The following is a 25334-nucleotide window of genomic DNA, read 5'->3' as shown; positions in this document are numbered from 1 at the left end:
TCAATCTCAGTTTCAATGCTTTGGAAAGTAACGTGGTGTTTGGTTGAATTCGAATTTATACTTTTGTAATATGAAAATATGCAGCGCGCATGTTGCTACACATCAAAAATCTTTCCAAAAAGCTCTTTTTAAAGGGGTTGCGGGTGAACTGTATTTTCACCCGGGAGAAAGTGTATATTTTTTACCGTGAAATCTGCGTTTTTTTTTTTTTTTTTTCCTCCTCGTTCACACCCTGTTTAATCTTCTTTTGCAAGTTTTCCCAAGATGATCAATTCTGAATATTTTCTGTACCCCATTCTGAGGCTTCCCCTAGAAGGCACACCACAGCAAATTCTATCTTCTTAGAATCTTCCCAATTTTTTTGGTAATGCTTGACTAAATCTTTTTAAGAAATGGGTCATATGTACATCTTCTTCCGGCATGAATTTAGGGAACTGTCTAGATAACCCTGAATTAGCCCCCCCCCCCCATTGCAGATCAGTCATCACTTCACTAGTTAATACCACATTAGATAAAGTTACCCTTTCATCTACTTTATCCTGGATAAGCTTGAATTCTTTCCACAGGTCATCTATATCTTTCCTGGTATCATTAAGTTCAGAAGATAGAATAGGAGATACGTTTCTGGATGTTACTCTCTCAGTAACTTTTCGATCTATAATTTCTTCAACCTGTTCCTCCAAACTATTTGTATTTATGATACCAGAGTTCACTAATTTCTCTTTGAAGTTTCTTTCCACATTATCTACTCGTGTATTAACACCTGTAATTTGCGATTGAATTAATGGCATTAAATTATCCTGCTTAATGACACTCTCTTTCAACATACGCAACCCTTGCTTTACAGCATTAAATGTAACATTACACACATTTTCAGATGATCCTAACTTCTCATTAAGCTCTGATTCTACACTATCACATTTGTCTTCAATGTTCAGTTCCAACCTTCTTTTATCAAATCCTGAAAATTATCATTCTGTTTCTGACTGAAGTCAGTGAACATTTGATTTACATGAATGGTCGAGGAACTAGTCAATTAATTCTTTAAATCTAATTTTAAATTCTGTACCTTACTATTTAAGGCATTAAATTCAGTCTTTTAAAGCATCCATGCCTTCACATAGATTACTAAATTCTTTGTTTTGTGAGTCAACTTTGGTAAAAACAGATCTATATTTGCCGCTTGACTACTTAAGGTTTCACTCTGGTTATTTAACTGAGAATGTACTCAGTCTAATTTTTCACTTAGAGTCGCATTTTGAGCATTTGAAGCTGCACTCTGGGCATTTGTTTGAGAATGTACTGAACCTGGTTTTTCACTTAGTCGCATTTAAAGCTGCACCTTGGTCTTTGGTTAAGTTTACTACCTCAGCCCAGTCTGGCACGTCTTTACTAACTCTCATGGCCATAGCTGGTTCTTGAGTTTACTCGGCTTGTTGTATGTTCTCCACAGCATTGCAAGCTTTAGATCTTGTAAGCATTTAACTAACTGTAAGTATGGTAACTACCCTAATAAAGTTCACTGAACAGTTTGTACATCTTTGTACCAAAACAATAAAGTTCTGTTTTATGCTCACCCAGCAGAGAGTAAGCGCTGCAATGGTGAGCGGATGTGGAGGCAGGTCAACACCGGTGAACGGCAGCTGGTGTCGGCAGCGTGAGAAACACACTGGAATCTTCTTCTCTATTTCTCAATTCAGAATTTTGCCCCTTTAAATACTTGAGCATGTTCCCTTGTTTTGGAGTAAATTCTTTGTTGTATTTGGTTTAGTTACTATGGCAACATACAACAACTTCTTTCCTCGTTTTTTGGTCAAAGAATTCCTTGTTTTTCAGTCCTGTTTCACTGGTCGCCACGTTCTAACGTTTTGTGATAACTTTCTTAATAGGAGTTCTCTTCTAAAACTTCGCTCTTTCTGCAACACCGTCGGTATAGTTGTCTTTCAAGCAGAATAAAATTCTTACTTTCAATATGCATATGTACCTTTCTGTAAGTACCTCATACCGTCGAACATTAGAAACAAACTAATTTACATATAAGAGAAAGGTGGCCATGTCCAGTCTCAACATGAACCATAATACACGTCTTCCCTTCAACAAGGCTAAGACAAAAGTTTTTCTCAAGAGTACCTTCTCAGATGTTCTCGTTATTACAACAACAGTAACTGACACTATTATCACAGAGTTACATAAATACTCCATGGTACTCTTGTACGCACTTTCACTAAGACTTCCATGGATCACCCGACAGGTAATAGTTGGTGCTGTTCGACTGCTGCGTAGATTCTCTTTCTGTGACTGAATTTAAATGTGCACACACAGACATGTGACACACAGTAGGTAGGATTCCATAATCCCACACTCACGTCTAAAATACTGTGTTCGAGACAGTAGAAGGCTGAGTGGTTCTAGAATTTAAACAGAAATTCTCAAAACACTAAAAGACCAAGAGATGAATACAGTAAGTGTACTCAAAAGGATGTAGGTTGCAGTATTTGTGAGCAGATGAAATGGCTTGCACAGCATAGAGTAGCATGGAGAGCAGCATCAAACACTGAAGACGACAACGACGACGACGACGACAACAACAACAACAACAACAACAGCATCCATATAAGTATGACAGTATCAGACATCTCGGATACATTGCAGAGATAATAGATATGTATATAACGCTTTAGCAAAGTAGGATATGAGTAATTGAGGATAGGGCAGGAAGTAGGCCACAGCCTAATCAAAGGAACAATTCCAGCATTCACCTTAGCAACTTCGAGAAACCATGGAAAACTCTACTGTGGATGGCTGGATTTAGAAAACACTGCTCCTTCTGATTGTGAACCCAGTGCATTAAGACTGGCACATCCACTTTGCTGTGTATATGATTGGACAGGGAATCACAAAACAGTACACAGTTTACATTGTGATTGCGACATGCAAATAAGTAAATCAATGATATTGTAAGAACATGAAATTTTGAAAATAAAATCTCTTATGAGAAAATGTAAACACTCAATCGTATTGTATAACACTGCTGAAAAGTGTAACACATGAACACACAAAAACCTGTTGAAGCTGTGTCCATAACAACTAGGCTGGCACGTCATCAGTGGTGGTGTATTACACTGTGCTTAAAACGGAAAACCAACAGCAGAAAGATCCTTTTGCAAAGACAAACACAGCATAGATGGTACATCAGTTATCAGAATCAGAAGATATCTACGATAAATGAGAGCCCAGTATTCGTGTAAGGTAACATATTCACTTACGTTGTGGAAACATTTCTCAACAAAAAATAATTTTAGCTCTTGCTCTAAAGGCTGTTTCCATCTCCAACTTCTTGATGTATGCTGACAGTGCATCATAAAAGAATGAAGCCAAAGTGGTTCATTTCTTTCGGTATGGGATATGGGTTGCTCCAACTTGTTCTTTGTACTCACAGTTGTGAGTATTTCGACTGGTAATTGGAATTGATTTGCAGATTACAAAGTTTAGCTCTTGTCATCAACACACATTTGTATATGTACAAGGAGAATTCAGTAAGCAAATACAACATTTTAAATTGGAGCCTACAGTGTGCCCTAGTGGACCCATGTGACAAGGTTTGAATAATCCTTTTTGGTAATATAAAAATTTCATTTTATTGACTATTTTACCCCGGAAAACTATCCCATAAGCTACAAGGCCCTTGGGGGGTGGGAAGTGTAGCCATTCTAGCACCATCTGAGGAGGAAACATTAGAAATAATTCTCCAAGCAGAACCGAGTCCCTAGGAGAGATTAATTACCTGGTCCTTTCAGTTTGTCTTGACCCGCATACATCCCTAAAAGTATTGTGCAACATAACCTTTCTAACTCATTTCTGCCCAGTGGTTTTGATTCATTTTTCCAAATTGTACATGAAGCACAAAGATTTAAAGAACAGTCATCTATTTTGAGAGTTTAGCATGTATGGATGCTCCTGATTGATGTTATACTGAACCAACTCTATCTGTATCTGTAGCTCAACACTGTACATTGAGACATTCACGAAAAGCTGTTCTGCCAGTTTTTCAGATATTCATTTCCTTATGACTGCAGACCACACAGTGTAATTTTGTTGCTCTGCATTTCTCATTTGTTGGCTGGGGCACACAACATAGTGTCTATATCATGTATGCAGTAGTAATACTTAATAATCGGTAGTGTATTGGCAATTTTATCTGAACATGCTTAATGAAATTGGTGATAATGAGAACCTTCAGGTATTGGGATAGGCCATCATTTTGTGTGTGTGTGTGTGTGTGTGTGTGTGTGTGTGTGTGTGTGTGTGTGTGTGTGTGTTGCATGCAATCAGTATCTGTTCCTCATGTTCTAATTGAGTTTCGCATTAATTCCAAACTTTGCTGCTGGAAAAAGACCCTCTCTGCATGTGCAAATTTTGTAAAGTAACATTAACGATAAATATAAAATATTTAGTAATGTTTCATATCATAATGCAAGTACATTATTTTTCATAGAGTGGGTACATCTTTTTTTTCATGGGAATTATTGGATTTTGAGGTATGATTGAAAAACAATTGAGACCAGTGAGACAGGTAGTTTGTGTTCAAATTTGATTTTATAAACATTCGCTTTCCTCAATACTTTGTTTCTGGGCTTTATGTCATAATGGTTATCAGTGTCTCATAAAACTGTTTTCTTCACATTAAGGGTTGGTATATTGGTGCTGAACCATTAATGCAGGGGCTAGGGGACTTGATTAGTTATGGACATAGATTCGCTGACATCACTCACCTCGACATTAGTGTCATGTGTAAACAATTTGAGTCTTGTGAATAAAAAAAAGAGAACATTCTCCAGAAAAGATTCTCAATTTCATATCAATACAAAATTCAAAGCATATTCTCTGACATTGGAGTTTCTCCTCACAACCTCACCTCCTTTTTGACAAGATTCTTGGTGTGTGTGTGTGTGTGTCTGACATAGAACAAATGCATAATCTTAGATTTTGTTCAATGTACTCAAACAGGCAAACTATTCAATGTACAAATATGGAACTACCATCAATATATGTCGATCTCATTTTTGAGATGCTTGTATTCCTTTTTGCCTGCTTCATTTACTGCATATTTATGTTTTCTCCTTTCATCAATTAAATTCAATATCTCTTCTGTTACCCGAGGATTTCCACTAGCCCTTGTCTTTTTACCTACTTGATCATCTGCTGCCTTGACTTTTTCATGTCTCAAAGCTACACATCCTTCTTCTACTGTCTTTCTTTCCCCCGTTCCTGTCAATCGTTCCCTAATGCTCTCAATGCTCTCACTGAAACTCTCTACAACCTCTGGCTCTTTCAGTTTATCCAGGTTCATCTCCTTAAATCCCTACCTTTTTGCAGTTACTTCAGTTTTAGTCTATAGTTCGTAACCAATAAATTGTGGTCAGAGTCCACATCTGCCCCAGGAGACGTCTTACAATTTAAAACTTGGTTCATAAATCTCTGTCTTACCATTATATAATCTACATGAAACTTTCCAGTGTCTCCAGGCCTCCTCTACATATGGCATAATCCGGATCACTTCAGGCGGTAGGGGGTTCCTCCGTAGTCTTGGATGTTATTGAATTTAGCATATGTTAAAATTCAGCAGTAGGTAAGAAACATGTATTTTTTTTTTTTTTTTTTTTCTCCAAAAAATTCCTACCCTGAGATACAGGCCTCCAAAGATAAAACTGCGAACACCATTTTGAAGACGCGAATTTCAGAAAAAAACTAATTGACCGATCTGGCCTTGTAACACTAACCAAAATGGCCTTGCTGTGCTGGTATTGCAAATGGCTGAAAGCAAGGGGACACTACAGTCGCAATTTTTCCCAAGGGCTTGCAGCTTAACAGTATGGTGAAATGATGATGGTGTCCTTTTGGGTAAAATATTCTGGAGGTAAAATAGTCCCCCATCTGGATCTCCGAATGGGGACTACTCAGGAGGACGTTGTTATCAGGAGAAAGAAAACTGGCGTTCTATGGATCGGAGCATGGAATGTCAGATCCCTTAAACGGGCAGGTAGGTTAGAAAATTTAAAAAGGGAAATGGATAGGTTAAAGTTAGATATAATGGGAATTAGTGAAGTTCGGTGGCAGGAGGAACAAGACTTCTGGTCAGGTGAATACAAGGTTATAAATACAAAATCAAATAGGGGTAATGCAGGAGTAGGTTTAATAGTGAATAGGAAAATAGGAATGCGGGTAAGCTACTACAAACAGCATAGTGAACGCATTATTGTGGCTAAGATAGATATGAAGCCCACACCTCCCACAGTAGTATAAGTTTATATGCCAACTAGCTCTGCAAATGACGACAAGATCGATGAAATGTATGATGAGATAAAAGAAATTATTCAGATAGTGAAGGGAGAGGAAAATTTAATAGTCATGGGTGACTTGATCTCAATAGCAGGGAAAGGAAGAGACGGAAACATAGTTGGTGAATATGGAATGGGAGTTAGGAGGGAAAGAGGAAGCTGCCTGGTAGCATTTTGCACAGAGCATAACTTAATCATAGCTGACACTTGGTTCAAGAATCTTAAAAGAAGGTTGTATACATGGAAGAAGCCTGGAGAAACTGGAAGGTCTCAGATAGATTATATAATGGTAAGACAGAGATTCAGGAACCAGGTTTTAAATTGTAAGACATTTCCAGGGGCAGATGTGGACTCTGACCACAATCTATTGGTTAAGAACTGTATATTAAAACTGAAGAAACTGCAAAAAGGTGGGAATTTGAGGAGGTGGCACCTGGATAAACTGAAAGAACCAGAGGTTTTAGAGAGCTTCCAGGATAGCATTAGGGAACGATTGACAAGAATGGGGGAAAGAAATACAGTAGAAGAAGAATGGTAAAAAGGTAAAAAGACGAGGACTAATAGAAATCCTTGGATAATGGAAGATATATTGAATGTAATTGATGAAAGGAGAAAATATAAAAATGCTGTAAATGAAGCAGGCAAAAAGGAATACGAACGTCTCAAAAATGAGATAGACGGGAAGTGCAAAATGGCTAAGCAGAGATGGCTACACGATAAATGTAAGGATGTAGAGGTGCATATCACTAGGGGTAAGATAGATACTGCCTACCTGAAAATTAGAGAGACCTTTGGAGAAAAGAGAAGCATTTGCATTAATATCAAGAGCTCAGATGGAAACCCAGTTCTAAGCAAAGAAGGGAAAGCAGAAAGGTGGAAGGAGTATTAGAAGGTCTATACAAGTTTGATGATCTTGAGGACAATGTTATAGAAATGGAAGAGAATGTAGATGATGATGAAATAGGAGATATGATACAGCCTTGGGAGAGCCAGGCCTAACAAGCCTCTGCCATCTAGTGAGCAAGATGTATGAGACAGGCGAGATACACCCAGACTTCAAGAGGAATATAATAATTCCAATTCCAAAGAAAGCAAGTCTTGACAGATGTGAAAATTACCGAACTATCAGTTTAATAAGTCACAGCTGCAAAATACTAACACGAAATCTTTACAGACAAATGGAAAAACTGGTAGAAGCCGACCTCGGGGAAGATCAGTTTGGATTCCGTAGAAATGTTGGAACCACGCGTGGCAATGCTGACCCTACGACTTATCTTAGAAAATAGATTTAGGAAAAACAAACCTTTTTCTAGTAGTTGTAGACTTAGTTTTGACAATGTTGTCTGGAATAGTCTCTTTCAAAGTCTGTTTTGACAATGTTGTCTGGAATAGTCTCTTTCAAAGTCTGAAGGTGGCAGGGGTAAAATACAGGGAGGGGAAGGCTATTTACAATTTGTACAGAAACCAGATGGCAGTTATAAGGAGTTGAGGGACATGAAAGGGAAGCAGTAGTTGGGAAGGGAGTGAGACAGGGCTGTAGCCTATCCCCGATGTTATTCAGTCTGTATAATGAGCAAGCAGTAAAGGAAACAAAAGAAAAGTTTGGAGTAGGTATTAAAATCAATGGAGAAGAAATAAAAACTTTGAGGTTTGCCGATGACATTGTAATTCTGTCAGAGGCAGCACCTGGAAGAGCAGTTAAACAGAATGGATAGGGACTTGAAAGGAGGATATAAGATGAACAACAACAAAAGCAAAATGAGGGTAATGGAATGTAGTCGAATTAAATTAAGTGATGCTGAAGGAATTAGATCAGGAAATGAGACACTAAAGTAGTAGGTGAGTTTTGCTATTTGGGGAGCAAAATAACTGATGATGGTTGAAGTAGAGAGGATATAAAATGTAGACTGGCAATGGAAGGAAAGCGTTTCTGAAGAAGAGAAATTTTTTAACATTGAGTATAGATTTAAGTGCCAGGAAGTCGTTGCAGTATGTTTTATGGGAAGGACTGTTTGAAATGTCTTCCGACTGGGACCACAGGAGTGTGAAGTGTGCTGACTATTTGCATATCCATGAAAGAGTGGTATATAAGACAAAGAAAAAAACAGACTTTGTTCAAGTTGAGAATAAATGTTCTCATTTGAAGACTCTGTTTCAAAGTGTAGATGTTTCCAGTGACAACTTTTTGTGTTCTAAATGTTTTGACAGAATAACGACAATGATAGTATCTGAATGAGGTAAAGCCTCTTGTGGTGCTGATGATTTAGATTTTGCATCAGTAGAGGAAGAATTAAATATGCTGAATCAGTTAACTACAGAGGTAGGTATTAGTCCTGTTAAGAAACTGTGATCAGTAAAGTCAAGTCATAAGCTCTCTGCATCAAGAAAGCACAGAGAAATTGCTAAAGCTATGGATGAATACACTATAGCAAAACTGATGACACCCTTCAAAGTAGAAATTCCATCTTCAGAAGAAAATGAACCAAAGCACTCTTGCACCTCTTGCGGGAATTTTTCAAGAATATTGATTAAGCTGTTAAACTTTGTGCAGCCTACAATGAAAAGGTGCACGTTTTAACTATTATTCCAGAGACATTTTCAAAGAAAACAATTTTGAATCGCTTTCCATCAGTATCAAAGTACGTTGTAGGCAAATCAAGAAATGTGAGTTCTGTAGAAGGAGTCTTTGGAAGACCAAATCCCAATTATGGTCATCCTGTAGAAGCAGCTGAAGTTCAAATAGTGCAGCCATTTTATCAAGAAGATAAATGGGACTGTTTTCACCAGAGCGCCAATAAAAAAGACCCTATAACGGTAACAGTTGAAGGTCAAGAAGTTGTGAAAGTGAAGAGGTACATGACTCACAATATTAAAGAAACTTTTGCAATTTATAAGAGCAACTATACAATTTCATATATTGGAAGATCAAAATTTTATACACTACGACCCAAGTGGGTTGTTCCACATCCACCTAGAGATGTCTGTTTATTTGCGTACTGCGCGAATCTTGAACTTTGTGTGGTAACTTTGCAGAACTGAAGAGCACGTGACATATGACATCATGGTTGGGTGTGTGAAGTCATTAGTAGTTTGTGACATAAAGTGAGAGACTTGTTTGTTTCAAGAATGTGGTGACTGCCCTGGAAAGGGAGGATTGTGTGAAACTACTGGATAATCATTTCGACGATGACACAGTGGAACTATTCCGCCATGCACTCACAACCACGTATTACCAGTGAGAGGACAAGTTTTACCAACAGGTGGATGGAATCGCTATGGGATCCCCATTGGCAACATGTATTGCCAATCTGTCACGGAATACTTCGAGGATATCTCCTTGGAAACAGCACGCCTTAAATCCGAGGCCTTTTATGGTACTTGGAAGATACTTTTGTGGTCTGCCCACATGGCGAGGACACTCTTAACATAATTTCTCAGCCATCTGAACAGCATACACGAGAACATCAAGTTCGCAGTGGAATTGGAAGAAAATGGGTGCCTACCTTTCCTCAATATCTTGATGAAGAATAAAACGGACGGTACACTGGGACACTTGGTCTACCGAAAGAAAACACATGCAGGCCTGTACCTCAGCGCTAACAGCTGCCATCACCCAGCACAACGGAAATCTGTAATCACTACTCTTGTCTGCAGAGCTCATGACATATGCGACAAGGATGGTTCATCTACTGAGATTCAGCACCAGAAGAAAACCTTCCATAAGAATGGATAAACCAAAACGCAGATTAGATGCGCTCTCAAGACGGGCAAGAAGAAGGAGAAGGACCTTCAGGAAGAAGAGAACAACAAAGGTCTGGTGTTCCTCCCGTGTGCAGCACCGCCCGTGGCCAAGATTGCTAGGATACTGGAGAAGAACAAGATAAACACTACCTTCCATCCTCCATAAAAAATCAGAAATATGCTGGGCTCAATGAAGGACAATTTGGGTCTAAGAACACCAGGTGTGGACAGTATTTCCTGTGAATGTGGGAAACAATATATCGGACAGACACAGCATTGCATAACACAACGCATCTCTGAACATCTGAAAAGTGTCCACCTCGGACAAAAAGAAAAATCCGCTGTAGCGGAGCACAGCCTCAGTGAAGAACACACGTTTCAATGTGAAGAAACCAAGAGACTGCGTCGAGTGAAAGGGCTGTGGCTTCCAACTCAGCAGTGCCTTGAACACAACATTATCAAGAATCAGACGAGAGAGCACCAATTGAGGCAGGTCGGTGGCGGAGGATGGAATAAACAGGCTGTAACGGGACGAGATGCCAGGACCCAATGCCATCCCCCCCCCCCCCCCCCCCCCCGCCCCTCCCACCACCACCACCAGCATGCGCCGCCATATTGCTCGTGCTGGATTGGCCCGACAAGCGGCGAGGATACAGAGAAGCCTGTGGTCCAGTGGCTATAAAGATCTGGACGTTGCCTGAATATAGCAAGTAAGAAACTTGCTGAAATGTTGCTGGATAACAACACACTGACTCCGCTGTCAACCCGAGAAGATTCTGTCATCGAGATTTGGTGAGAAAGTTGCATTCTCATATAAAATTATGTTAAATAATTCTAGATTTTGATTTTTATGAGCCTGTTATGTGATAATGTGTTGGTGGAACAGGTTTTATGTATGGCAGAAATTTCAGTCGTTTATAAAACCTGTTCAACCTAAATGTGGAAGCTCTCTTTTTCAGGGAATGTAGAACTATATGGTAGAATGACAGAAAAAAATCAAAATTTTATGTATTGGCATTTTTGAAAAGAAAATTTTTTTCCCCATACATTTTAAAGAAAGTTCAGAATGCTATAGTAAAAGAACAAAAAAATACGTGTTCCTTATGTAGTCCTTCATATTAACACATGCTAAATCCAATAACATCTGAGACTATGAAGGTAAGATTTTTTCCTAGCCTGCCTGAATTGATATGGACCATGCTGTATACAACCTTCTTTCATGATTCGTAAACCATGTGTTAGCTATGATTAAATCAAGCTCTGTGCAAAATTCTACCAGGTGGCACCCTCTTTTATTCCTTACTCCCACTCCATATTCACCTGCTACTTTTCCTTCTCTTCTTTCTCTTACTCTCGAATTCCGATCCCCCTTGACTGTTAAATTTTCGTCTCCCCTCACTAACTGAATGATTTCTTTTATCTCGTCATACGTTTCTTCAACCTCTTCGTCATGTGTGGAGCTAGTTAACATATAAAATTGCACTACTGTGGTAGGCGTGGGCTTCGTGTCTATCTTGGCTACAACAATGCGTTCACTATCCTGTTCATAGTAGCTTACCCATGCTCCTATTCTTTTATTCATTATTAAACCTATTCCTGCATTACCCCTATTTGACTTTGTATTTATAACCCTGTGTTCACCTGACCAGAAGTCTTGTTCCTCCTGCCAACGAAGTTCACTAATTCCCACTGTATCTAACTTCAATATATCCATTTCCCTTTTTAAATTTTCTAACCTACCTGCCTGATTAAGTGATCTGACTTTCCATGCTCCGATCTGTAGAACGCCTGTTTTGTTTTTCCTGATAATGACGCCCTTCTGAGTAGTCCCCGCCCTGAGATCCAAATGGGGGATTATTTGACCTCCAGAATATTTTACCCAAGAGGCGCCATCATCATTTAACCATACAGTAAAGGTGCATGCTCTCAGGAAAAATTACAGGTGTAGTTTCCCCTTGCTTTCAGTGGTTTGCAGTACCAGAACAGCAAGGCCATTTTGGTTAGTGTTACAAGGCCAGATCAGTCAATCATCAAGACTGTTGCCCCTGCAACTACTGCAAAGGCTGCTGTCCCTTTTCAGGAACGACATGCTCTGGCCTCTCAACAGATAACCCTCCGTTGTGGTTGCACCTATGGTACGACTATCTGTATCACTGAGGCACGCAAGCCTCCCCACCAACGGCAAGATCCATCGTTCATGGGAGGGGGGGGGGGTTAATTTATTATGAATAACGTATTTGTCTGCTCTGATTTAGTGTCTTTAGCTTTAGAATACTCCCATATCAGAATTTTATGTACTTGTGGTAAAACTGTATGTAAGTACACTCTGGCAGTTTGATTATAACTTAATGGCAAAAAAGTGCTATTAATAGCGTTAAAATTGAGGAAATTTCTCAGTTATTTCTTTGTATGGTCATTCTCTTATGTATTGTTGAGGTCGATTCCAAAGCAACAGAGCATCATTGAAAGAGTAAATGATTTTTATGTTAAGGGAGAATTGGGCTAAAACCAAGCTAGTGTGTAAAGTTTGCATCTATAATTTGTCTAATGAACAGTGTAAAATAATGTCAAATAAATGTGCAAAAGTAGAAAGTCGATGTGGAACGCACCAACAAAGATGTAGCCCATGCTGTCCAGTCTCCTATAAAGTAATTGAGTGCCATAATCCAAGTGTTGTTTAAATTGAAACCACTGTCCTTGTTTAATAGTTTTTCTGACATTTTTATGTTGATAGACTACGTAATTATGCTGTCCCAGAAACTTGGCTTTTGCACAGTGATACTCGTCTCCTCATATTTAATTTTATGAGTGTATTGTAGACAGTGCTCGGTGACAGCAGATTTACTTGGTTTCCTTAGTTGGGCATGCCTTTAGTGTTCCTTGCATCTCTCCTTGATTGTACTGATTGTCTGCCCCGTGTAAGACATGCCATATATGCATGGGATGTGATACACACCCACTTTCGAAGATGTAGATTGTCTTTAACATTACAAAGAATACTTTTGATCTTAGTTAAAAGGAGCAAAATACAACAGATTCCATGTCTGAGGAGACTACCTATCTTTCCAGATATTGGGCCAGCGTAAGGTAGATAAGTGGTTTTTGGCTTCTTTTCCTTTGTCTCGGCCTCAACTTCTTTCTCAGGTGTTCTTGACTTCGACTGCATCACCCTTTCAATTTGATGATCTGAGTACCCTTTTCTTTAGAATGCTGTTCTTGAATGTGAAAATGTTGGAGCTCTATGGAAAGGAGTCTTGAGCATCAAATTTCTTTGTGACAGATAGTAATGGGTCGAGATGTGGAAATACAGGTCAGTGTTGTTGTTGTTGTTGTTGTTGTTGTTGTTGTGGTGGTGGTGGTGGTGGTCTTCAGTCCTGAGACTCTATCCTGTGCAAGCTTCTTCATCTCCCAGTACCTACTGCAACCTACATCTTTCTGAATCTGCTTAGTGTATTCATCTCTTGGTCTCCCTCTACGATTTTTACCCTCCACACTGCCCTCCAATACTAAATTTGTGATCCCATGATGCCTCAGAACATGTCCTACCAACCGATCCCTTCTTCTGGTCAAGTTGTGCCACAAACTTCTCTTCTCCCCAATCCTATTCAATACTTCCTCATTAGTTATGTGATCTACCCATCTAATCTTCAGCAGTCTTCTGTAGCACCACATCTCAAAAGCTTCTATTCTCTTCTTGTCCAAACTATTTATCATCCATGATTCACTTCCATACATGGCTATACGCCATACAAACACTTTCAGAAAAGACTTCCTGACACTTAAATCTATACTCAATGTTAACAAATTTCTCTTCTTCAGAAACGCTTTCCTTGCCATTGCCAGTCTACATTTTATATCCTGTCTACTTCGACCGTCATCAGTTATTTTGCTCCCCAAATAGCAAAACTCCTTTACTGCTTTAAGTGTCTCATTTCCTAATCTAAATCCCTCAGCATCACCCGACTTAATTCGACTAAATTCCATTATCCTCGTTTTGCTTTTGTTGATGTTCATCTTATACACTCCTTTCAAGACACTGTCCATTCCATTCAACTGCTCTTCCAAGTCCTTTGCTGTCTCTGACAGAACTACAATGTCATTGGCGAAACTCAAAGTTTTTATGTCTTCTCATTGGATTTTAATACCTACTCCGAATTTTTCTTTTGTTTCCTTTATTGCTTGGTCAATATACAGATTGAATAACATCAGAGATAGGCTACAACCCTGTCTCACTCCCTTCCCAACTACTGCTTCCCGTTTCATGTCCCTCGACTCTTACAACTGCCATCTGGTTTCTGTACAAATTGTAAATTGCCTTTCGCTCCCTGTATTTTACCGCTTCCACCTTTAGAATTTGAAAGAGAGTATTGCAGTCAACATTGTCAAAAGCTTTCTCTAAGTCTACAAATGCTAGAAATGTAGGTTTAGCTTTCCTTAATCTTTCTTCTAAGATAAGTCGTAAGGTCAGTGTTGTCTCACGTGTTCCAATATTTCTGCGGAGTCCAAACTGATCTTCCCCGAGGTCGGCTTCTACTAGTTTTTCCATTCGTCTGTAAATAATTCGTGTTAGTATTTTGCAGCTGTGACTTATTAAACTGATTATTCGGTAATTTTCACATCTGGCAACACTTGCGTTCTTTGGGATTGGAACTATTATATTCTTATTGAAGTCTGAGGGTATTTTGCCTGTCTCATGCATCTTGCTCACCAGATGGTAGAGTTTTGTCAGGACTGACTCTCCCAAGGCCGTCAGTAGTTCTAATGGAATGTTGTCTACTCCGGGGGCCTTGTTTCGACTCAGGTCTTTCAGTGCTCTATCAAACTCTTCACGCAGTATCTTATCTCCCATTTCGTCCTCATCTACATCCTCTTCCATTTCCATAATATTGTCCTCAAGTACATCGCCCTTGTATAGACCCTCTATATACTCCTTCCACTTTTCTGCTTTCCCTTCTTTACTTAGAACTGGGTTTCCATCTGAGCTCTTGATGTTCATACAAGTTCAAATAACTATCCATTGTAATATTAAGGATGATCTAGGTCTCCGAAAGCTGGGTGTGTACTGCATTCCGTGCGAATGTGGCTTATATGGGGCACACTATCAGAACAGCCAAGGAGAGATGCAAACAATGTCAACAACATACCTGATTGAAACAACCAAACAAATTATTTGTTGCCAAGCACTGCCTAGAATATAACCATGACATGAAATATGATGAGACCAGTATCATTGTGCAAACGTCAAGTTTCTGGGACAGCATAATTGAGGAGTCTTATCAAGAAAGCGATATCAGGAAACCTAATAAACAGGGATGGCGGTTTCAATTTAAGTAGCACTTGGGGTCTAGAATGCAATTTATTAAAATCTTGCTGCTCATCACATCCACAAAATTGGGAAGACGTAGAGGGAATTTGTGTTCATGGAATATCAGTATACGGGCTCTGAAAAACAAAGGTGCACTATAGAGTATAATGAATGTAGGGACTCAAACTTGGCTGTAAATAGCACATGAGATCAACAATAGTCCACAGTCTAGTTGGAGTCCAGGAGAAAGTACACGCAGCAAAACTTGCAGCGTCTGAAAGAGATGGCAGGGGTGGCTGTTGAAATATTGTGCATAAAATGGAAACAACAACTCGGCAGAAAACACGGAAGCACAATGTTAATGCTTATATTATGAACTTTGTTTTATTGAATGTAGATGCTACTGCAGTAAAATGGTAGCAAAAGTCTGATATGATGTGTGGTTGTAAAGTAATATAATCTTTACTTTGTGTAACTTCATTTTAATCTGAATGTTCGTATTAATACAAAACTTGAGACCTAATGTTTATATGCTTTTGAAAAAAATATTTTATAGGCTGAGTGAAATATATTTGTGACCTGGCAGTGGCTGGGGCAATGTTGCCAGGCAATATATAATATTCCGTGTTCTCCAAAGATTCCTAATAATGCAAACATGGTGAAAATAGAAAGAATGTTGTGCTTGCAGATTGTTCTCACCACAGCCTGTCGACAGTGGGGGTAACAGCAACAGCAGTAGCTGTAGTGATTGTGATGCATATATATCAGTAGTGTAACGATTCGTTGAAAGAGAAATATCAATTTCACATACGAAATATCTTGAAATAACCAATAGCCAATCTAGAACTGTAGCAAGAGTGTAATGAAATAACGTGTAGCTCAATGTCATTTTCAAATACATACCAATTCCCTCACATTTTCATTACATCTTACTATGTGTCGAACAATTTTATGCCACTATGATAAAGCTTCTCAGTTGTTTGAGTTTTCCAACATATGTTTTATAGTATTCTTTCTTCGTAGCCCTCAATTTTATCCCATACAAGGTCTATGCAGTTAAAATGGTGTGACACAGTTGCAGTCTCGGAAACCTGTGACCAAATTTTGTGCCACTTCATGTGTTACATATAGAGGCGACTGTTGGCTATTCAGAGCTAGGAGGCCCAATCCTTTGCCCTTCCTACAGTTGTTTGGTATTGGAGGGCTTTTTGGTTTAACCAGTCAATAATTTCCATTTTCTAGAGGCAGCTGTAGATGTCTTTCAGGGATGGTCAGATTGTATGAGTCATTATTCCTCACAGTTATGGAAGGGAAAAGGGAGATTTGGATTTAACGGTGATGAAAGGCATGGATGTTCTGATGATTCTCATTTCAAAACTACTCCTTTCTTTGCTTAGCACTCCTGTGGACAGGTGTATTATCCTGAAGGCATATAATACTGACAAAATAAATTTATTTTCATACAATGTTCAGAATTTACAATAACTGGACTTTGATTGTGGTCATGTTAACCATTTCAGGTAACACAGTGCAAAATTTCATTACTAAAGGGAAACTGCTTAGAAAACTAAAGTAATAGATTTTTGTAACAGATGTTTTATCTTAATTTTTAAATATGCAGACAGTTCTGATTCCCCAACTGCTAAAGTGCTGATGGATGAGTAATACACCCCCCCCCCCCTCTTCATCTATTCATCTCTCTCTCTCTCTCTCTCTCTCTCTCTCTCTCTCTCTCTCTCTCTCTCTCTCTCTCTCTCTCTCTCTCTCGTGTGTGTGTGTGTGTGTGTGTGTGTGTGTGTGTGTGCGTGTGCGTGTGCGTGCGCGCGCGCGTGTGTGTGTGTGCGTGCGTGCACTTATAGTGGAAATAGGCACTGTGATTTATGATTCTTGCTTTCAGATGTGTCAACTGTACGGTATCTGCGACTGCACTGCACCGTCTGTGATACCCATTTAGGATGTAAACCAGGTTCTGTGCTCATGAGGCATGTTCGCTTGGGAACGCTCTTGTGTAAGGACTGCTTTACATTTTATGGTGCAGGTGAATTTCCAGTTGCAGAAGATGGAAGTGAATCATTCTGTTGCTGGTGTGGCCAAGGTGGAAGTGTAATTTGTTGTAGCAGTTGCTCAGCTGTCTTTTGCAAGGTTTGTTGTATGATCTGATTCAGTGTATGTTGTGCTTGTGTGGGACCTTTGCCTGTGGGGTCAATTTATTGACTTGTTTAACTCAAGCTGTTCATTTGTAATCATTATTTATATGTTGCTCGCTTAATGTCAAACTGAAAGGAGTAAAAGGACCAGAAACTGTTAGCAATGCCCTCAGATTCATGTTGTATACTTACCAGTATCTATCTTTGGGTAATTTATTATATTTTTGTGTACTTTATTATAGATTTCTATATAGATTTTTAAATGGTTAGGAATTGTTAGACTTGTTGATTATGAGTGCGTAACAAATACAGACAGTAAATTTGTTAATCACTTGTTTGGTTTAAACCACAACTTTGATAGTATACAGTAAGCTCTAATTCTACTTCTCATTTAATATAAGATTTTGAATCATTCGCAAACATCTAAAATAGCAAGACATCAATAATTAAACCTTATAAAACATTCTTTGTGATTTCTTGCCATATAGGCTGGTCGTATGGCCGAGCGGTTCTAGGCGCTTCAGTTCGGAACCGCACTGCTGCTACGGTCACAGGTTCAAATCCTGCCTCGGGCATGGATGTGTGTGATGTCCTTAGGTTAGTTAGGTTTAAGTAGTTCTAAGTCTAGGGGGTCTGATGACCTCGGATGTTAAGTCCAATAGTGCTTAGAGACATTTGAACATTCTTGCCATATAGAGGATGCTTAGTCCATTTATGAAGTATGAAAACAACATAACGTTCTATGAATCAGTAAAGAATGCAGTACAGTGTCAACAGACCCGTGATACCATTAACATAGTGGAGATATGAGCCTCAAGAAGCTACCGATAGATGACATTGTTCACAACATGAAAACACAAGGAAAACAAAATACTAATGGAACCTTCACATTAATAGAGGTTTTTGGTTGGGTATGTTGTTATTAGTTCCTTGAAACACATTAATAGCTTGAAAATACCCGACCACAGTGGAAAAATGGAGATATATGGTGGAATGTGATTGTGACTATTGAATACTCATTGTATTTATGTATTTAAAAAATGTCGTGACTCATGAGTTTGGTTTGCCAACTCTCAACCAATGTATCACGTAGCAGCCCAACTTAGACCTCAGGCTACACAATAAACCAATCTGTCACCACAAGTGACAAAAAAGGGTAGAGAACAGAACAGCACTGTCGATATCTTCAGTAAACAATACACCCGCCATCCGTGCTAGAGTACATGTGTATAGTATGCAACATGGTCTAAGCTGCACCTACAATAAATGACATTAAAACATTGCATGTGATTTTGAAGATTTCTTATTGTAATGAATATTCCTGGAGGTTTTGAGGTGTCTGACCTAAAAAGTGCAGGGTGTCTCACATAAAACCAGTACTCCTAATGTCCCACTTATCCACCTCTATTCGAATTGCTTGTGAAGTGGCCTGGATGCCTATATGGTGAGTAGCAATCTGTCCTTTTCATAATATTGTCATTATTCCATCCTGCATATTTCATAGTTTAAACAATTACACGTTTTTGAACATTACTGTTATCTATCCTTTTTTGGTTGTTCATTGTTACTTGAATCTCGGGCATGTGGTGTACCGGTTTTATGTGGGACACATTGTATAATAACAAAGGCTTGTTTTGGTCACCAGAGCGATTTTCTGTGTTACTTTCCGTAAAAAAGAAGTAAATCACAGATGAACTGAATGATTAATATGGTAAAATATAATGTCTCCAATACAGTGTTATTACTGACATTATCTAATTTCTGGGATAAGTATTAGGAGATTTCAACTGGTGTTAATTTGTCTTACTGGAATTTTATTATATGGCCAGTGTTTGTATGAATAGATGACTCACACGCTCTTGAAACCAAACTATGACAGCTATGTATTCCATTATTTAAGCAATGAGTTTATCAACCCGTCTCAATTTGTTTAAACAGTGTAAGTAGAATGACAAACTGATAGTGAACATTTGTGAAAGCTATAAAAGCACTCTTTTTGTAGCTTTATTTGTTCTTATTAATGAGATCTGAAAGGTTTTAAAATTTTCATTGATTATAATTTATCATCTTCTTTTGACTCATTACAAACTATTGCTTAGGCATCGTAACTGGCATGTGCCTGCTTCCCTCTCTGATGGGTTGAATATTGATGGCTCATTAAATTCAGTTGCTGGTTAAATATGTTTAAGTCTGTTTATTCATACATGTTTTTGGAGTTGAATGATTCAGCAATTTCTTTCTAAATTATGCTAACAGTCATACAGGTATGCACTTATTTATGATGTCGTGTCTCCTGAACCATGCATCATAAAATGATATAATTTTGCACTTGAATTCAGTGCCATATGTACATACTGCCTGCGAAAATAGTACAGTAGGTAGGAAAGGTGTAATACATTTAACATCATGCGTCATGAAGTACCTTTACTTCATGAACAGGGGAAAAGTAGTAAGTCCTTGTTACATATTGCACTACTAATAACAGAGTAATTACCCACCGTCCATTTCAGTTTAAAACATCAGACCATTGTCTTTATATAAAAATATATTTAATTTTCCAACTACAGGGTATATGTTGAATTTGGTTCTCACTGTACATTTAGCGACACATTATTATGTTCGTATTACAGAGTAGTTACATTTTTCATCAAAGGATTTAGAACCACAGACTGCTCATCAAAGACTTTCTGTTATCTATAATTAGATGAATACATGTATTTTTTGTTTCATGTTACTGATTTATATTACAAGGATGTTGACCACTTTCACATTAAATGCGTTACCATAGAATATGATTAAACCATTTACCCTCACAATATTTGTATTACTAAATGATTTATATTACAAGGATGTTGACCACTTTCACATTAAATGCGTTACCATAGAATATGATTAAATCATTTACCCTCACAATATTTGTATTACTAAATGATTAATGGAAAATCTCATATAAAGATGTGAAACAAATACTAATAAAGAGATAGCGGGGGTGGCCAGTACTTACCTCAGCTCAGTACAGCTGATAGACACACAAAACAGAACAGAAAATGTACGTTTTGGAACTTTGTTCCTTCATCAGGGAGGAGAGAGGGGAAAAAAGGGAAGAAGGGAAAGTGGATTCAGTTACTCACAACCCAGGTTATGAAGCAATAGAGAAAGGTAAACAGGGAGAGTAGTAAGGATGGAGGCATGGTTGTCAGAGGGAAGCCAAAGATATTCTACTTTAAGTACTGTGGCAGCTTCAAACCAAAGAGGATGCATACAGAAGTAAAGAGAATATAGTATAAAGAAAAACACAACTATGTAGGAAGAAAAGATGTGTGAGTGGCAAAAGAGGAGAGGTAAAAAGGAGAAGACTGAAGAGTAAATGGGAGTGAGGTTGGTTAACGTAGGTTCAGTCCAGGGGGATGGCAGGATGAAAGGATGTGTTGGAATGCAGGTTCCCACCTCCGCAGTTCCGAGGGACTGGTGTTGGGTGGGAGAAGCCAAATGGCACGTATGGTGTAGCAGGTTCCTGGGTCCCTAGAATTATGCTGGAGGGCATGCTCTGCTACTGGGTATTTGACATCTCCCAGGCGGACAGTTCGTATGTGCCTGTTCATGCGCTCAGCCAGTTTAGTTGTCGTCATACCGATGTAAAAGGCTGTGCAGTGCAGGCATGTCAGCTGATAAATGACGTGTTGTTTCACATGGGGTCCTGCCTTGAATTGTGTATGTTTTACCAGTAGCAGGGCTGGAGTAGGTGGTTGTGGGGGGATGCATGGGGCAGCTTTTGCAGCGGGGTTGGTTACAGAGGTAGGAACGAAACAGTGTATAGAATGCTAGTGTGATTCATCATAGGGTACTGCTCGAGTGTTTCGGAGTTTGCCAGGTTACTTTGAAGGAAAACATCGAAGCGGTTCAGAGGCGAAGATTTGTTATTGATAGGTTTTAACGAAGCACAGTTATTATGGAGATGCTGTCGAAACTCAAATTGGATCCCTGCAGTGAAAGCAATGTTCTTTTAGAGGAACCCTTGAGAAAATTTAGAGCACCTGCATTGGAAGCTGAAGACAGAACAAATCTAGTGCCGCCTACGTACATTTCATGGTCCACAAAGGTAAACGATAGAAATTAGGGCTTTCATGAAGACATATAGACAGCTTATTTTTCCCTCATTATATTTATACACGAAACAGGAAAGGAAATGCCTACTACTGGTACAAGGTATCCTCCACCATGCACCATGCGGTGGCTTGCAGAGTGTATATGTAGATGTTCAACCATGAGAAATTTTGATAACCTTTGAGAAATGAAAAATACTGAATAACAAGACATTGTTGGTGGTTGGGTTTGAACTGGGAACCCACAGCATGCCACTGACACTAACCACTAGGTCACACTGCATGCGGCTCAGCTCGCAGCAGTATCAGTGTTAAAAGTAACCATTTGTCTCGTCTCTCCTAAACTTAGAGAAACTGGAAAACCAAAAACTATATTAACACTTTGACTGCTGTGGAAGAGTTAACTTGCCATGCTCCGCTGGTCTCCATTGCGTTGAAACTCAGCCTCTGGCTTTTCTTTGATGTCAATTGACGATGTCAGTTGACATGATTATGCACTTGTTACACTGACCCTCTCACTGCTGTGTATGAGTTGTTTACATATCTCGAAGAATAAAAAAGTTTTGATTGTTTGTCATGCAACATTCGTGCCTCTTTGCATGCTCTCTTTTCCAAAAAACCTCGTTTTGATATCTTGAATTGTTTATGAAATATGGTAGTTATGGCCATATGATTCCAGATGCCCTGGGATGGATTGGGCGAGCAAGGTGTGACTGTTTGCCGGATATAAAAACCAAGAAGTTGAACAAAGTGAGATATTGTTCTGGTTTCTGTTTTAAATAAAATTTTGACACATTATCTACATTTCATACACAGAAATGTTTGCGCTAAAATAACATGCAAAGTTTGTACAATGCATTTTTACCTTTTGCTACTCTTCAGTTTCATGCTGTGCAATACTTAATTTGATGCAGCACAGTAAATTATATAAATAATGAAAAGAGATTGTCAATTATCGAGTGAAGGTAACAGACTGTAGGAAGTGCAAACATCAAATTTTTACACTGAGTAGGTTTCTTAAAACTGGGTAAGTAGTTTGTAGCGGCCAGAATTGGCCAGATAGGAACATAAGGCAAGCAGTACGATGACAAACACTCACTCAGCACAGGATGCAGAGAGCACAACTGTAACTTTCAAAGAGTTAATTGGAACTCAATTACTGAAAACAGCAAGATGCATCCAATTTGTGTCAAAGATAATTACTTTCCTGCTACCAGTTTCATTACCATACTGTGCCACCACATACATCCAGTAAGAACTACAAAAAAGCAAAGGAAGAGCCTGAATTGCAATGTTTAACAATGCTTGATTTCACTTTATGGTAGTCCACTGGTTCTCTGCAGTAGCCAGTTTTGATGCTGTGACACTCTTTAGAATCCATGATGCATATTCGAGCATTTTTCTGTTAAGATAAGTTGGGATCTTGCTCCTCTCCTAAAAAAACTACTATGACATTGTCATAACATTTACACATTAATTCACAGTAAATTTTAAAAAAATCACAATTCATATAATTTAGTCAACAGAAATTTCATTTGCAGTCAGGCTAATTTTGATGTATATATAAGGTTGTGTTACATCTTTCCTACATGATGCTTTATTCTCAATTTGGCCTGTCATAAATCCTTCTGTGGGCTAGATTTGGGATGTAGTGCCTGTTTGTCAAGGGTGTAGTTAGATCTTCAGCTCCAGGTGTCTGCCAGCTGCCCTTCCTCAATCCTCCTTCCCACTCCGTGCCTCTTTCTCTGCACCAAAGTTTTCAGTCTTGTGTATTTGTCTGTTGAAGCGTTTACTATTCAGTGCACTGTTACCGTTGCAGATAAATTATTTATATTCTGCAAGAGCTTTTCATTACCAAAATTTGTCACAAAGACTGTGCGCTAATGGATCAGAGTGTTTTATCAGCTTTTGAGATACGTTTAGTAAAAAAGTTAAAAAGAAAAGAGAGAATCTTACACAGTATTCTATGTCTAATTTATAGAACTGGTTCTACACAAAAATCATTCTTAAAAGACTGAAGGGGTGACATCTTTAGCCTAAAACTGAAAACAGGTTTCCTTGGCATATGAACATCGGAACATAATGTTTAGGAGAATAAATATGTATTCAACCAGGAGATACAAAATCCGGGTGGCGCTTGTTATAGAGTACCTGAAATTCTCAGGGAGTTACATTTTACCTGGAAAAATCAGGGAAATCTCGGGGAATTTCAGTCATTTAATAAAATATCAGGGAATGCTGTGTTTTTTAACCCAGCATTGGAATTTAATTTTGTTTAGTTTTATAAATCACAAATTTAAAAAAAATTATCTTCCAGAGTGTGTTAATTATAGGAATATACATATAAAATATCGATGTTTAAAAATTGTGCTCAAGCTGCTGGTAATGGCCAGTATATTTCAACTGAGAGGAAACAAAAGTCGTTATTGTGAGATGCCTGCTCCCTTCCTCCTTTCCCCTCTATCCAATTTATAAGGAACTTCTTATGACACTATCTTGCTCCTCATACCTGGAATTCTTGTGTTTCTTTTCCAAGTTTGAATAGCCACCCTGCAAAACAGAAAAATTTTCCGAACAGTTATGGTGACATTTGCAGCTTTATGAGATATTAAATGGACAACTGGTGCCACACTCCCTGCATATGGTGAATTGTGGGGTTTGTACGTAAATCATGACCAGATAAACGCAGTGCTGGACACGATGAAACAATGGAAAAACCATGTGGCTTAAATGGGGGAAAAATGAGAATAATTTCATAATTGTAATTTTATCATGAACTTTAGATAGCCAACTAATGAAATAAATAAATATTCAGGCACTTCCATAGTGTTTGTCAGAAACACTCCGATTTTCTTAACTGTATTTTGCCCCAGTCATACTACTACTCTATTGTAATATAAATATTGGGGGTAAAAATGGTTCTTCATGTTCTGTAGCAACATAATTAATGCTCAACTTTGTTTGTAAAGAAAATTCTTATGAAGAAAATAAAAATTCTTGTGCTCATACATCAGCAGTTAACTGAAAATCTTTGATGAAAATTCTGTGGCTCTAAATAATTTTGTGGAAGGTGTAACTTCTTTTCCAGTGGAAACATAAAACTGTGTCTCGACATATACATTCAAGACCATTGGCGATTTTTCACATCTGAGTGCTCATGTTCATTAAGTGTGTGTGTGTGTGTGTGTGTTTGTGTGTGTGTGTGCGCGCGCGCTTTTGATGGTTACACTATCATTATCAAGTAGAAAACCTATTTTACGTATCTATTGTTAGAGAAAAGCACTGATGAAATGGGCAGTATGTTATATTAAATCTTTCTCTTGCATTCCCAGTAACAAATTAAGCTACTGTATTTCCAGATATGACACAGCAAACATTTGTTTCCTAGTAACTAAGCTCGTCACAGCACTTTAAGATCTGACATATCAAACAGTTGTCTTGATTGATGTGCCACGTGTACAAATTCTGTGCCAAATTAATTTATTAGATGGAGTGCAAGACATAGCATAACCTCGTGCCCATTTCATATAGCAATGTTTTAACAATCAAAACTCATAGAGAATAAAATCAAAATGCTTGTGACTGTAATGACAGAATCATGAAAAGTTGCCAAGAATAAAAAGAAAAGAAGGAAGGAAGAATCATCTAAGCATGAATATTAGTTGTAAGCCATGTAACTTAAGTTGATGCACACAGTGCA

General features: G+C 38.4%; 1 protein-coding gene across 2 annotated transcripts in view; it reads left to right on the top strand.

Moving 5' to 3' along the window:
- The window catches only part of LOC126355924 (uncharacterized), a 99322-nt gene that overhangs the window by 20504 nt on the left and 53484 nt on the right, over positions 1-25334 (top strand). For both annotated transcript variants that reach the window (XM_050006484.1, XM_050006485.1), the window contains one exon: positions 17282-17526. In XM_050006484.1, coding sequence (XP_049862441.1) covers positions 17282-17526 — 245 coding nt within the window. The remainder of the gene's footprint in view (positions 1-17281; positions 17527-25334) is intronic.

Source organism: Schistocerca gregaria, chromosome 3, assembly GCF_023897955.1.
Source record: "Schistocerca gregaria isolate iqSchGreg1 chromosome 3, iqSchGreg1.2, whole genome shotgun sequence".
NCBI lineage: Eukaryota > Metazoa > Arthropoda > Insecta > Orthoptera > Acrididae > Schistocerca > Schistocerca gregaria.
This window is presented reverse-complemented; position numbering and strand designations above follow the sequence as displayed.